At 45.7% G+C, this 16,124-nt stretch overlaps 1 protein-coding gene across 4 annotated transcripts in view; it reads left to right on the top strand.

The window, feature by feature from the left end:
- The window catches only part of LOC135107981 (uncharacterized), a 72,484-nt gene that overhangs the window by 45,702 nt on the left and 10,658 nt on the right, over positions 1–16,124 (top strand). For 2 of the 4 annotated variants that reach the window (XM_064018483.1, XM_064018501.1), the window contains one exon: positions 16,027–16,056. The exons of the other annotated variants lie outside the window; for them this stretch is intronic. In XM_064018483.1, the coding sequence (XP_063874553.1) occupies positions 16,027–16,056 (30 nt within the window). The remainder of the gene's footprint in view (positions 1–16,026; positions 16,057–16,124) is intronic. 4 annotated transcript variants of the gene reach the window in all.

The raw sequence follows: 16,124 nt of genomic DNA, 5'->3' as shown, positions 1-16,124 counted from the left end.
CAGAATGGTGTCTCGTGTGCGACTTATGAGGAAGATAGAAGAAAACTTGCGAATGACGAAACTGGGAAAACTAAAGATATGTATTACTGTTACGAATACCGAAATGAAATAGGAAGGAGAGTAGCAGAGTTCAATAAGGGAAAGTTGGAAGATTGAGTTTTGGATGGCAGAAAATGAGAATACTAGTGTAACGAATAACGGAAAGAAATAGAAAGGACAATAAGAAAGTTACATGAGAGAAAGATTAAATTTGAGCTTTGTATAGCATAAAGAAGAGAATTAAGAAAGATTAAGGTGCACAGGTGTTCTGAGTACCGATGTGGAGTACTAGAGAGGAATGGAGCTGTTAGAGGTGGCGTAAGCAAGGAAAGGCAGATGGGATACTCAGGAAAAGGTTTGTAGAGCTGGCAGGGAATGTATGGGCATGCTTAGAAAGACGGAGATCAGCGGGTTGAGATTACCGCTGAGAATATGTAGAGAATGTAAAGAAAGTGATGAAGAATGTTAGAAAATAACTTACGTAGATAGGAACAGTATGCGTAGAGAGAGAGAGAGAGAGAGAGAGAGAGAGAGAGAGAGAGAGAGAGAGAGAGAGAGAGAGAGAGAGAGAGAGAGAGAGAGAGAGAGAGAGAGAGAATATCTTATAACAAAGACATATGGGGAGATCTATTAACTACTACTAATAGAGCAGAAATAGAACGAAATGTGTGAAAGAAAACAAAATAAAACCATGAAAAAAGGAAAGGCAAAAGCAGGACAAGGAGAGTGGAAAAAGCAGTAAGAGAGAGAGAGAGAGAGAGAGAGAGAGAGAGAGAGAGAGAGAGAGAGAGAGAGAGAGAGAGAGAGAGAGAGAGAGAGAGAGAGAGAGAGAGAGAGAGAGAGAGAGAGAGCATACATTATTCAAGCATAAATGAGAGTGGTCAAGAGAGAGAAAATAGAAAGGTGGGAGGGTAGGAGGGAAGGTCAGGTGAGGAGGAGGAGGAGGAGGTGGGAGGAAAAGGAGCTGAGTGCCAACTGATAACACAAACCTATAAGGAAGATGACATTAACTCCCCCGAAGCTTTTCTCAATAAAGGTGACGGAGGCGAGTAGGAGAACCGCTGGGGCGCCTCTGTGTCCCTTCCAGACAGAGAGAGAGAGAGAGAGAGAGAGAGAGAGAGAGAGAGAGAGAGAGAGAGAGAGAGAGAGAATATAAGTGAGCCTTCTACGACAGATTTTCTCCATGAACATTCTATCTACAAAAAATAATTAACCATAATAAAAAAGATGAATTAGGTTAGGTTAGTTTAAGTTAGGTTAGGTTAAGTTAGGCTAAGTTGTGTTAGGTTAGGTCAGGCTGTGAATCTTATCAGAGAGGCATTATTTGAGATGACATTTTTCAGAGAGAGAGAGAGAGAGAGAGAGAGATTACTTACTAACCAACACTGGCTGCTTTCTTTACATTATATTATTTTTTTTTATGTTGCTCGTGATATGTAAACTACCGAGTCTCGCCTTTTATGCCGCGGGCCGAAAAGAACATTAACTCACATCAAGGGGGGATTATTTTAGTTCAGTATCCGAGGCGCGAGGTGAGGAGCGGGCCGGGAGGGAGGGGAGGGAGGAGCAGGTGTTGTGTGCCATGTAAATAGCCAATCAAAGAGTCTGTTGACGTTTAAAGTGAAAAGGTGAAGTAGAATATCCTCTTTTGCTGCGTTTATGTGTGACCCTGTTGCTCCGCCCTTATTTGAGAGGATCACGGTCTCTCTCTCTCTCTCTCTCTCTCTCTCTCTCTCTCTCTCTCTCTCTCTCTCTCTCTCTCTCTCTCTCTGCATATAGTGGTCATAAAGAAACTATAATAGTACGTAAGTTTCTCGTCATCTGTCGTGTGTGTGTGTGTGTGTGTGTGTGTGTGTGTGTGTGTGTGTGTGTGTGTTTATATTTACATGATTATCTATTTGTATTATTACAGGACTGACTCAAGCTCGATATGTCCGTTTCTTTTTTTCTTTTTTTCTTCTGAACCGAATTATCATATCTTCCTTAAACGTATACGAACGAGTATTGTTTGCTCAGACCACTTCTTTTGGTGATTAATTCCACTGATATGTTACTCTGTTTCGAAAACCATATTTCTGAACGGCCTTATCTCCTGGTGTCTTGATAAGGGTGTGTGTGTGTGTCTGTCTGTGTGTGTGTGTGTGTGTGTGTGTGTGTGTGTGTGTGTGTGTGTGGGTAAATTGGGAATCCTGACTTATTTCCTCCTCCTCCTCCTCCTCCTCCTCCTCCTCCTCCTCCTCCTCCTCCTCCTCCTCCTCCTCCTCCTCTTCCTCCATCTCCTCGCCTTTCTTCCTTCTCCTTTTCTGGGTCGTTGGCTAGGACGAGCCACCCAGAACACTACACCACCTCACCTGATGAGCTACAAAGTTTATGACAGCACTTATGTAGGTCAGGGAATCATCAAGAATGCCACAACACCACAGCCCACCTCCATCTAGAACTCACACTCCTCTCTCTCCTCTCTCCCATTCCTCTCGTAATCCCCTTTCCCTCCCTATCCCCCCCGCGGTGCCCCTAACCCAGCCGCCGCCCCCTGCCCGCTTTGAAAGACAGGTGGGGGTCGGCGTGAGGACGAGGCCTGTCACTTACTCGCTCCTCCCAGATCTACGGGAATAGGAGGAGACGTGGGGAGGCTGGCTCTCTCTCTCTCTCTCTCTCTCTCTCTCTCTCTCTCTCTCTCTCTCTCTCTCTCTCTCTCGTTTTCACCCATTTTTGTAATTTTCCTCCGCCCTCACTGCCTCCCTCTCTGTCCCTCCTTCACTGACATATTAGGTAGACGGTTCACTTGCCAAATCACCTGTTCGAGTACCCAGGTTCTCCTCGTATGTAAATGTGGGTGTTGCGCGATCCGCGGCCCGGGAAAGAGGGAAGGAGGTAGGAGGAGGAGGAGGAGGAGGAGGAGGAGGAGGAGGAGGCCGTGGTGGGGCAGCATATACGAAAGGCCTTGGTCATTTACTCGTACACACACACACACACACACACACACACACACACACACACACACACACACACACACACACACACACACACACACACACACACACAGGCAAACACGCACGTAATTTACGCAAGCACGTATGCGCAGAGAGAGAGAGCGAGAGAGAGAGAGAGAGAGAGAGAGAGAGAGAGAGAGAGAGAGAGAGAGAGAGAGAGAGAGAGAGAGAGAGAGAGAGAGAGAGAGAGAGAGAGAGAGTAAAAACGTATTTCAAGAAGAGTCCGACCAAACTGCATTGACAGTCTTGACGTCACTTATATTATTATTTTAAGTGCAGTATTTCTTTGCTGTTCGTTCGTTCACCAGAGATGGAAAAGAGAGAGGAAGAAAAAGCTTGCAGTACTATCGGTATTCATTCGAAATACATTTTCATCGAAATTTAAGAGAATTTTATAAATTTAAGAGAATTTCTCCTGATACACGCTATGCGAAAGCGTGTACCCCGAACATGTTGCCAATAGCTGCTTTGAGATACGACAGCGGTTTTTATGTAATATAAAGTTCATTAAATGTAACCTAAGTGTCTTCCGTTAATGGCTGCAGAGACAAGATGGAGTCTGTGAGAAGCCTGTTAATTAGGTATCAGTAAAATAAAGAACCATCACTGTGTGTGCCGCCGTGAATACTGACCACCAGGCAGATGGGCGGCGCGTCCCCAGCAGGCGGGTGGCTGCGGCCTGGTGAGGTCGCGGGTCGCGGTGGAACACGACGTGCTGCACAGCATTATTACCAGACTACACAACAGAAAATTTAAGTGTTTGGTATTTTTCCTGTTCAGAAAGTGAGAAGAGGCGTCACGTGCCTGCCGTCAGTCCTCCACGATGGCGAGCGTCCTCCCCCCCGCCCCCGCCCTGCCCTCGTCCCCACACACCCCTGCCTCACGCCTGCCGCGTGGTGGGCGCGGCGGGGCCCGCGGGGACAGACCTCCGCTTACAATCAGATGCCGTTAAGCATCTATAATGACGGGTTGCGGGTAATTAGGGTCCAAAATGATCTTCTTAATGTCCGACCCGCCCTCACGACCCTCAGATTGTGTGGTGGTGTTTTTGAGTGGCTGGTGTGCTGTTTGTGGCTTTGATGCTCTATTGCTGCATCTGTTGTTGTTGCTGCTTGCTGCTGCTGTTGTTCATGTTGTTGTACAGATACTCTTTGCAGATAGTCGTGGGGGGAAAAGGTGATATCAGAGATATTAGATTATGGCAGTAGGGGAGATGATGGTTTTAGAAAGTATGATGATATGAAAGGCAACCAACTATAAGGCCAGGCTGCTCCATGCGGCATCTCGGGCTTGTGTCGAGTCATTAAGCGGCCGTGAAGAGGCAGAGGGCCACCGCACTATACGGGTCACCTTTCTTGGTGCTCTTACCTACTGGCTGGGAGAGGTGGATGAACACCACCACTGTCTAGGTGTCAGCTCACTGGGGTCTGTATTTACACTTGGTTTAGACGCTGGCAGCAAATCGACAGACATCAACACCAGTCACCACCACCACAGCGCAGCGATGGCTTATTAGGTAGATTTTTATTACGATGGTGGTGGATGGTGGTGGTAGTGATGGTGGCGGCGGGTCACAGGGCTCACTTCCCTCAGGACTTGCTCATGCGTTAATGTTGTCTGATGAAAATGAAAATGTTAAATCATATTTGTTAAGTACACTGCAGCTTCTCACCTCCGTCTGAATGGCTTTGTCTCCCCTCCGGAATGTCTCTGGCTTATGCAGCACAGTGTATATGTGTATAGTAATTGTAGAATATCTTATTTTTTTCCTCTTTATTGTGATCATTTTTTTTTTCGTTACTTTTCACCTTTTTTTTGGTTGTCGTGAAATTGTTCTTTTATGCCCACGACTAACAGACGCCATTGAGTCTGTGGCTGCCACTTCGGCGGGTTTAAAGTCGTGAAACTTCTCTCTTCTAGTAATTGTTCCCTTCGTTCATGTGTGTATGTGGGGGACGGAGGAAGGTGCGTGCGTACCTGATTACACACACACACACACACACACACACACACACACACACACACACACACACACACACACACACACACACACACACACACACACACGCACACACACACACACGCACACACACACACGCACACACACACACACATTAAAGACTCGGTAGATCCAGTAAACATCAAACCCTCGTCTCCAAACAAAATTTTTAAACAGCTCCTGAAATCCTTCGAATTGCTCCTATCTTTAATTTTGAAGCATCTTAATGTATTTCAGAGAATGTTTCTTACATTCATAACCTAGCTAACTGGAATAATATAAACTGACCGGAAGATAAAACTTCTGAGCAACGACGTGCCTTAGTATACAAGTAATAATAATCTATATTAGTCTACCCTAAGCATTATGCACTCGTTTTCTTTATTCTTGTACGTGCATTTTCTCCGTGGCGTCAGGGAGGGAGGAGTAAGAAATCGGCGCTCATTAGTTAGGGTTGTTTACACGCAATATCACCAGGCCGGCCTTGCGTAGGCAGATGCATCACCCGCTATCCTTCATCACAGCCGCGACACCCCGTGCTCGACATGGCAACCCAGCAGCCTGCCAGCCCACCGCTTCGGCACCGCTCACCTTATGTTCAGACATTTCTTGTTTTTTTCCAATCAATCAAAGAACGTGAGGGTGATCTAATGTCTGCAGTTATAAGCAATAAGATAACGCAAGAAATTAAGGTCTGAAGAAGTTTTAGTGAAGGTTAGCATAATTCTTTTCTTTCTCTATCTTTTGCTTTGTTTTTATACGCTTCCTTATATCTTGTTCCTGCCTTAGTCTTAATCGCTGTACAGACAGTCTGGAACAGTCTGGAAACTATTACCAGTGAGATCGAAAAAGAAAAAAATAAGTCATCTGAAGAAATCTTGGAAATTGTTTGAGTGTAAAGTGAGTATATTTATTTTTTCTTTCGTTTTTTATTTCTTTCTTTCTCCTTAACGGCAGTGTACTAAGCCGTGCATTGCTCCCTTTCCCGGCGTGGCCTGGGCAGCTCCCAAAGAAAAGAAGCGACTTTTTTTTTTTTTTTTTACAAAATGGCGCTCATGTGGAAGATATATCAGTAAATCTTTGCGAGGAATGACAGCACTGAACTTGTTCAAGTCATGCTTGATTAGTTATGTACTTCTTTATCTACTTATTCATTCATTCACTCAGTCATTCATTCATTCATACATTCACTTATATATTCAGTCTCTGTGTGTGTGTGTGTGAGTGTGTGTGTGTGTGTTCTTCCCACAATATATGTGTTAAAGATAAAATATACTGCATTAGTCTTGCTCTCAATGCATGAGCGACGTGAACAGAATAGCTAAAACGTCGTTAAGAAATACAGTAATTAACGAAGGCACAGATAAAACTGGTACATCCATATAAGAGGGAACGTATGTGCGTGGGCGAGATCAGGAACACATTCACGTAGAAGGCAGAAATGGAACAGATATCATATTTGGCTCGGCTTTTCTCTCCTCACTGGTGCCCTTGTGCCCTGCCTCGCCGTCACCCCTCGCCCCGCCACCACCTCTGCCTCGCTCAGTACAACAGGATGTGAAGGAAAGTGAAAGAATATAACATTCAGGAAACCGAATATGGATAAGTGGAAGGCTAAGTATAATAATAATAATGATAAATTGTCATGAGTATGTGAAAATTGCAAGTATATGAAAGGTGAACATTTGCTTACGTAGGGTACTAAGTAAGAAATGATCAAATAATGAAATAAAAGAGAAGTTGAGGGAAAAAGCAATATAGAGACGTTAACCACCTTAGTCTTTTTTGTTACCGTTTTTTTCTTAATTTTCTTCTTATTCTCATCGTTCCCCAGTCTCGTCTCCTTTTCCATCCCCTGCTTTTCCTCGTTATCCTCCTCCCCCCCCTCCTCCTCCTCCTGCCGGAGAGAAAGCCTGGTTCCCACGCGCTCACCTGGCGGACGAACCTTACCTGTGAGGGTCTCTCCTGCTCCTTATACGGAGATTGGAGGGAGGGGGCCCGGCAAATGACTTGTCTCCTCCCCTCAACACCCACTGCGGGCCTCCACACGCCTCCATACGCCTCCGCACGCTTCAATAACCCACCACCACACACCACTACACGCCAGCAGGCATTGCCACACACACACACACACACACACACACACACACACACACACACACACACCACACACACACACACACACACACAGACATAATACATTCCACTAAGCTTGACCGCAAGGCACACCACTCCTTTTCCACTCTCCTACTCCACTTGTCAGCGCGCCGGCAGACTCCACAACGAGTATACCACGATCATTCTCCCGACGCACTAGATGACCGACCCAGTGCCCAAGAATAATGAGATAGCATTACTTATGAGCCACACGTCCCGCCTCCACGCTGCAGCACACACCACACCACACCACACCACTGCTAATCGTATCACAGCACCACTGGGGAGTCCACCACAGCAGAGTGCAGGCATCCCCAAGCACACCTACTCACTATTCCTCACCACAGTGATACAGTTATTTCCTATCTATGCAGTACACACCAGCACAATTCTAGGTAAACAGAGAGAGAGAGAGAGAGAGAGAGAGAGAGAGAGAGAGAGAGAGAGAGAGAGAGAGAGAGAGAGAGAGAGAGAGAGAGAGAACACCGGCATAAACGAAGAAGAAGAAAGCACCAATAGGTTTCTTTTCAGTATTAGAACCTTCTCTTCTTATCTTCAACTGCTGTATTCTCTGCATGCGTTTCTTCTTCCTCCCCTGACCCTTTCTCTTCCACCTCGCGCTCTTCCTTCGCCTTCCCTCCTCCACATTTGGTCAGGCCGGGAGCTGGAGCTGGCTTGGAGGAGAAGGCGGGTGGCTGTCCGGTTTCGCTTTCAAGAAGGCCTGGCGCGTCCCGTCCTCCAAACAAGAAAACATGTCGCGGGAATCAAAGTACACAAAGTGCGGATCATTTTCCCTTCGAAACCTTTACCTGACCCAGAAAAAAAAAAAAAAAATCGGGGTAGAAATGAAAAAAAAAAAATGAAAAAAAAAGCGAAATTAAGAAAGGACATCAGAAGACAAAGACGGGATAGTGAAGTATGAAAGAGAGAGAGAATTCAACCTTGTTACATGCAGCCCCGATTCATTCCAGCAAGCAGCCAACTCAGTCTTGTGCGCGTGATTATAATAAAGGTTCTCAGAGGGTATTTCTGTGCCCACCTTTGAGAGGGAGGAGGCTGAGTGGCGCAAGCCCGGGAGCGCTGGGGCCGCCACTAATGCCAGAATAACTTAGCTTAATGGCGCGTTGCTTGCGGGGTGCAGCGGGAGCCGGAGTGGACAGCGAGCACAGCGAACCAGATAAAGGAAAGGTGGAGCATAAAGCAGGAAGGCCAGACAGGTGTGTGTATGTGTGTGTGTGTGTGTGTGTGTGTGTGTGTGTGTGTGTGTGTGTGTGTGTGTGGTGTGTGTGTGTGTCTCTCTCTCTCTCTCTCTCTCTCTCTCTCTCTCTCTCTCTCTCTCTCTCTCTCTCTCTCTCTCTCTCTCTCTCTCTCTCTCTCTCTCTCTCTCTCTCTCTCTCTCTCTCTCTCTCTCTCTCTCTCTTCAATTTGTCAGCCGTTGTCGTGTGTCCCTGTAGTACACCCCTGATGTATGCCGTGTATGTTTACCTGCTTACCTGTCACTGTCACTGCGAATTTTTTCAAGGTTTATTTTTGTATTATATATGTGAAGCGAGAAAATGTGTGATAAATTTAATAATTCTCTTACAAATCACGACGTAAGGCATTTTCTTCCTCCTCTTCCACCTCCTCCTCCTCCCCCCCTCCTCCTCCTTTTCCTCCTCCTCCTCATGCTCTACCCCATCACTACGTATATAATTATCAGCCTTATCACCAAAATTATAATCAATAACTGCAACACTGCAGGAAATTTACTGGGAAGTTTTGTGCCTTGTGTGCGTGTTAGCGCCTCATCTTTGTAGTACATCAGAGAGAGAGAGAGAGAGAGAGAGAGGAGAGAGAGAGAGGAGAGAGAGAGAGAGAGAGAGAGAGAGAGGAGAGAGAGAGGAGAGAGAGAGTGTGTGTGTGTGTGTGTGTGTGTGTGTGTGTGTGTGTCAGGGGCCAGTCAGGACGGAGTGGTTGTGGTTGTTCAGCGAGGCGTCACTGCACGGCGTTGGGTGTTGGGTGTAGCTGTGGGTGTAGCCAGTGTCCCGCCCTCTGCTTGCTTCTCTCCCACCTCCCCTTATACTATCCACCACCATCACCACCACCACCACCGGTCAACAACAGCACAGCCACCACTATCACCACTACCACTGCCAGCATCACAAGTAATATCCCTCCTCTTACTTCTCATTCTCGCGTACCTTCACAAACACCTGTATTTGCTTCAACACTATCATCATTACCTCCTCCTCCTGTCCCCTCGCTATCTTTCACTACAGCAGCATCAATAGTCAGTAGTCTTCTCCTCCTCCAGACCTCCTCCTTCTCTTCCGCCTACTCCGCCTCCTTCTCCTCTTCCTCCTCCATATTCATCTCTTCATCTCTGCCTGTCTCGTTATTGGTGTCCTTTGGTGCTTAGTGTGTTTTTCTGCAGTAGTTTAGACCCGAAGCACGTGGATGATTGTGTGTGTTTGTGTCTGTCTGTGTGTGTGTGTGTGTGTGTGTGTGTGTGTTTGGTGTCTCTATGATCTTTCATAATCATCCTTTTTTTTATTTCTTTATTTATTCCTGCAACGTCTTCTCTGCCAAATCTGCTTTACTACAATTATTATTTTTAGTCAATAGTCATACCATCTCTCTCTCTCTCTCTCTCTCTCTCTCTCTCTCTCTCTCTCTCTCTCTCTCTCTCTCTCTCTCTCTCTCTCTCTCTCTCTCTCTCTCTCTCTCTCTCTCTCTCTCCTCTCCACCACCCCTGCTGTCAATACCCTTCCTCCTCCCCCCATCATCCCGTCCCACTCACCTCACGGCCCGGCAGACGCAGCGCCTCTCTCGCTCACTCACTCCACCCACCATCAACCCAGCATCCCCGTCAGCGGCTTGTGGCTTTATCCTCACGACTTGGATAAATTACAATTACTCGTGACGTCAAGAGAGTTCGCACTTCACCTGGTCCCCGTGCAGCGTCCGGATTGGCTCATGGGTAGTCCTGGCCACGCCCTTACCTGCCGCTCTTGCCCAACCACCACGTTCGTTTGTGTTCGTGCATGCAATATATATGCTTTTTTTTTTTTTTTTTTGTACGTGTGTGTATTTTCTTTTTTTTATGTATGTGCATCTTTTTTCTTCCCGTTCTGTGTCTGTTATAACTGAGCTTTTTTTTTGCGTGTGTGTTTGTGTCTGTGTGTTCGTGTGTGTGTATGTGTGTGTGTGTGTGTGGTTCTGAGAGAGAGAGAGAGAGAGAGAGAGAGAGAGAGAGAGAGAGAGAGAGAGAGAGAGAGAGAGAGAGAGGGGTGGAGGGAGAAAGAGAGAGATAATGAGCCAATGATCAATCATAGATTCTACAAAAACGTAGTCTGTTATTTGTAAAGTTTGGCAATTCGTCTTTTTCATTGCGAGTGTCTGCGAAATTATCTGTTTATATATTTGAAAAAAAATATAGTTTTTTTTTTCTTTCCTATGAACGTTACATTTTTAAAGTAACTCTCTCTCTCTCTCTCTCTCTCTCTCTCTCTCTCTCTCTCTCTCTCTCTCTCTCTCTCTCTCTCTCTCTCTCTCTCTCTCTCTCTCTCTCTCTCTCTCTCTCTCTCTCTCTCTCACACACACACACACACACACACACACACACACACACACACACACACACACACACACACACACACACACACACACACACACACACACACACACACACACACACACACACACACACACACACACACACAGACAGACAGACAGACACACGGCAAAGAGCCAGACCGCCTCCCTCCCACAGAATTATGACGTACCGCTCCCTTCATCTGAGCCGTCCTAACTGGCAAATAGGAGCATCACTAATAGCTTGACTGCTGCCCGTCCACTAACTCACGGCGGGGCGCGACTGACTGAGAGAGAGAGAGAGAGAGAGAGAGAGAGAGAGAGAGAGAGAGAGAGAGAGAGAGAGAGTCGTAATGCATAATAATCCTGCACTAAAGATTTTTATTTGTTGGGCTTTTTTTTCTTATCCACCGAAAGGTTTCTCGACTGTACATACTAGTGACCAAGTGGCTTTACAAATTATAGTTCTTTCTAACATGTTTCCTTTTCTGGTTATTACAGTTTATGCTCCTTAGTTTGCAATTGATTTCTTATATTTTGAGCAACTTCTTTTTTTTCTGTTGTTCCTTCGCTGTTGCCTTTTGTAATCCGCCCCCTTCTTTCTCTTCTCCTTTTTATAGTCTCTCTTTTTTTTCCCTCATCCTCCTTCGTGGTTCTTTTCACTCCTTATCCTCCTCTTTGTAGTCTCTATTCCATCATCCTCTTTCCAGTCTCCTTCATCTTATCTTCCTCCTCCTCCTCCTTCTCCTCCCCCTCCTCCTCCTCCTCCTCCTCCTTCTCCTCCTTCTCCTCTCATCAAAGTACATTTTTTCCAATACGTCACAGCATTTTTTCCAACGGGTTAAATAACACTTAACTCTTTTTACCCTTTTCTCTGTCAATGCCTTTCTCTTCTACCCCACTCCCATCCCCCCCTGCTCCTCCTCGCCGCCCGACACGCTACCCCACAAACCGATAACACTGTACCTATACCCCCAGGCGCCACGAAGCTTTGTCCGAGGCCTGGATAAGAAAAAAATAAATAAAAGAAAACAGCAAGTGAAAACCACATCAGTAACGTGGGTCATTCGGTGAAGGTTTTTCTTCGTTCCTCCTTTGAATATGCAGACGCCTTTGCATAGCTTGATATATGCATGGAGGGAGGAAGGGAAGGAGGCATGGAGGGAGCGGGGAAGAGTGGCAATAAGGCAGTTGGCGGGGTGGCAGAAAGCTCCATAGATCACGGCTCATGGCGGCGGCGCGGCGGACTCAAGGCCACAACAGAGACAGAGGGCGACAATATTCACTCCTGAAGCGCTGTGCTCGGCGGACACTTTGTAAGGGCATGAAAAAAAATACCTCTCGATGATGCTTGGCGAAGAGAGGGAGAGAGGAAAAAAAAGAGCAGGGGAGGGGAAAAATGGAAAGGGAGGGTGGAGGCCCAAGTGGTCAGTGTGATTGTCGCAAACCACTCGTCCCTTTTTCGTCCTTTACATTCTGCTCCTTCGTTATCGTCCGTCCCGCCGGCTCGGCTTTTACCGCGTGCTGTGCCTAAGCCGCGTCCTTTCAAGCCGACAAATGGCCCGTACAGCGTGTAAAAAGCGAGACTAACCTGTATTATCGGCTTGATATAACAGGCTGAGGGGCGGGTCTTTGCCTTGAGTGGGGAAGCTCCAGGCCGCTGCCTGGCGACGGTGGGGCTTGTGAGGCACTTTATCGTCGACCATTCTTGCTATTCCTAAGTGAACAACGTTGTTGTGGACAGATAGTCAGATAGGTAGATAGATGAGATAGTAAGTGACAGATCATATATTATCTCTTTTTAGAAAGCTCACACACACACACACACACACACACACACACACACACACACACACACACACACACACACACACACACACACACGCACACACACACACAGTTCAATTTCAGTTACCTTATTGACCAGAAATAGCCAGTACACATCAATGTCCATATAATAATACAAGGTTCGTAGTAAAAAAAAAACACATTTTAACCCAGAACAATCTTAAAATGACTAAACCCCAAGTAGTCCTTTAACAAATCATTAAACAATTATCAAGGTACAGAATGGTATATATATTATTACACACACACACACACACACACACGCACACACACACACACACACACACACACACACACACACACACACACACACACACACACACACACACACACACACACACACACACAAACACACACACACACGAATCAAAACCTCGTCTGCCACAATATATTTCACTAAACGACGCTAACAACAGGTTGCGTCGCCACACGCCTCAGTCACGCAGCATAATTGAAAGCGCTAAATATCCCCACCATAAATCGCCGGCGATGGGGCGGCAGATAAGAGGCAGCCTGGCGTAGCGAGCCTTGCCTTGCCTTGCGGCGGGATGCGGAGAGCTTCCAGGGGCCAGCGCTCCCTCCTACCACTATAAACTATCGACACTATCATCTCTTTCCTCATTCATGTACTTGTCTTATAAATTCTAGCCGTCAGGTGCTGCGCTGCTGCCTGCCAGTACCAGATACCCTGTACACTAAACACAGAAATATGTATAGAGATGTACACCAGTGATCATGAGCACCGCAGTCAGGGTCACTTCAGCTAAAAGGCGCTGACAGGATGGCTTACACGTGACACATCGTCGATTTTAAAACAAGAAACCATCCCAAGCATAACAGAACGAGCTTGGCCAAGACACCAAAACGACCAAAGAAAAAGCATCCTGGTGGGGTCGCGGGGCCACGTTAGCGCCTCGCCCACTCCCTCACCAGCGTCCCCCACGCCCCCCGCGCCAGACCCGGACACATGGGCTGACGGCAGGACGTTAATGTGGTGGGGGAGGGCTTGGTATATTGCTCCCTCCTTTCACTTCACCTGTTTATTCCTTTATTGCATTTCTTCAACACTTTCTTTTTTCCTCAGTTCAACCTTACCCTCTCTCTGCGTCTCATCGTCTCTAACACCTGAGTAGGAGAGGTGGAGGTGGTGAGGGAGGGAGAGGAGGGCGCCGCTGTCTGTCGTATACTTGTGGTCGTCCGTCACACTCCAAGGCTCTTCCTGGCCGATCATCTGAGCGTTTTCTTTTCTCTTAGTTCACGTGACCATGAGCTCTGCCTTCCGTGCATGAGTGTGTGAGTGTGCGTGGGTGTCTGCTGGTTCATGGCTGTGCGACCCGGCTGTGTTTGCTCTGCTTATGTTTTGTGTCTCCTTGGGGTTGTTATTGTTCTTGCCGTTGATTTTCATGGTGTTATTGTTGATCTTTTTGTTGTTGCCATTGATGTTATTGATAAGGTTTTTGTTGATGTAATTTTTGGGGGTGTTGTTTCGGTTGGTGTTGCTGTTTTTCGTATTGTTGTTGTTGCTCCCTTTCTTGTTGTTGTTATTGTTTGTTTTTTTTCACTGTTGTTAATGTTATAGTTGTGGGTCGTGTATTTCTGAGTCACTGTTTGTCTATCCTGTCTGTTTACTCTTACGTTTGTATCTGCCTGCCTACATACCTGCCTTCTTACAAATCTACCTATCACTCTGTACATCCGTTTCTCTCATTACAATTATTTATCCATTTGGCCGCGGATAAAAGAACAGAAGAATATTTAAGTAACGTAAAATACATCATGTCTCTACCAGTATGCATGTTAGTATATATATATGTATGTATGTATGTATGTATGCTGTCTGGTACACACGCCGTACATGAGTCTGTGTGCGTTAAAAGGCGTCCTTGGAGATGCACCTTTCGACGCGGATTTTCTTCTTCCGCTCGGTTGAACTTTTCTCTTTTTTTATATTCTTCCTGCTATTGAGGATCATCACGTGGGGGACGAGACACGGGGGGAGGGAGGGAAAGAAAGGAGGAGGAGGGATGGAGGAGAGGAAGGAGAGAGGAAAGGAAGGTGGAAGAAAGAATAAGAGGATGGATAGTAGCTTGGGGCTTGTAAAGGAGATATCAAAAAGAGAGAGAGAGAGAGAGAGAGAGAGAGAGAGAGAGAGAGAGAGAGAGAGAGAGAGAGAGAGAGAGAGAGAGAGAGGATCTTGTGTAATATTTAACGGATAAAATTAGTGAAAGAAAATGAAAAAAAATAAGTAAATTGTTACGAAAAGCTGATTTTTATAAAGATGAACATTTGTTTAAAAAAAGTTTTGATAATAATGAGTCCCAAAATAAGAATTTAAAAAAGTTACCAATCAAAGCCTGTGAAAAGAAAATACGGTGTATCTTTAAAAAGTCACGACCTCAGAGAGAGAGAGAGAGAGAGAGAGAGAGAGAGAGAGAGAGAGAGAGAGAGAGAGTGTGTGTGTATGTGTGTGTGTGTGTGGTGGGAAAAAAACATTGTGAGAGAGAGAAAGTGAGAGGATATAAAAAAGATCGATAAAGAATGCATCGTGAGAGGGATTAGCTGTGTACTGGGGAGCAGTGGAGGCAGGAGAGGAGGGATTACTGCTTGGAGGGAGCAGGGAGAGAAGGACAACTTAAGGGAGGGAGGGAGTGAGGGAAGGACTCAGAGAAGAGATGGGATAAAGTAAAACCCTCTTTGCTCCCCACATCGCAAAGAGAGAAGTCCATAAACACTCACGGTTGCTCTTTCCTGAACTGCGGGTAAAAAGCAGTAGTTGAAATAACCCTCAAGTATCGCGTCTTTCAAGTGAAGCACAGTGTAAATTAATGAGCACGCTGCTTGTGCCCTTACGAGTAGCGATGTTTATGGTAGAAAATGTGTGTGTGTGTGTGTGTGTGTGTGTGTGTGTGTGTGTGTTAACAAACATCCATAGAAAGCATGTGGTTTCTTTACATCGAACTCGTTAAAAACTGACATCAGCGGAGACACTAACGTTTTATTTCAACATACTAATACAAAAAATAAAAAATATAACACGTATATTGTCTGAGTATTATAAACAACTAACGAAACAGTAGAATGACTTGCCCGTTAGGAAAACTCAAAACATTATACATATATTCATATATTACGATAGCTCATTTCTATATAAATTATTGAGATTACTTTTAGTACATGAATACTATAAGTTTAAGAATAAATACCACTAACTCATTTTTTGAGCAACCTCTAGAGCAAAGATTAGTTTTAAAACATAAATACAGTAAACTTTAAAAGTAAATTACTCCAAGATAGGTGAAACGAAACTAATGATATTTGTACTCCCATTTTCTCTTAGAAAGTAGAAGAAAACGAGGCTGCAGAATGGAGCACACTTACTAATATGACTTTTTCCCTCTTTCTCTCTCTTGCCAGGTGCCCAACCCCTCCATGGCCACGGGGAATGTAAGTACACAGGTGTTCATTTCCTTTCCCCTGTGTGTGTCTGTGTGTGTCTGCGTGTGTGTGTGTGT

This window comes from Scylla paramamosain, chromosome 2 (assembly GCF_035594125.1).
Source record: "Scylla paramamosain isolate STU-SP2022 chromosome 2, ASM3559412v1, whole genome shotgun sequence".
In the NCBI taxonomy this organism is placed as follows: Eukaryota; Metazoa; Arthropoda; class Malacostraca; order Decapoda; family Portunidae; genus Scylla; species Scylla paramamosain.
The sequence above is the reverse complement of the archived record's forward strand: the minus strand, read 5'-3'. Positions and strand labels throughout refer to the sequence as shown.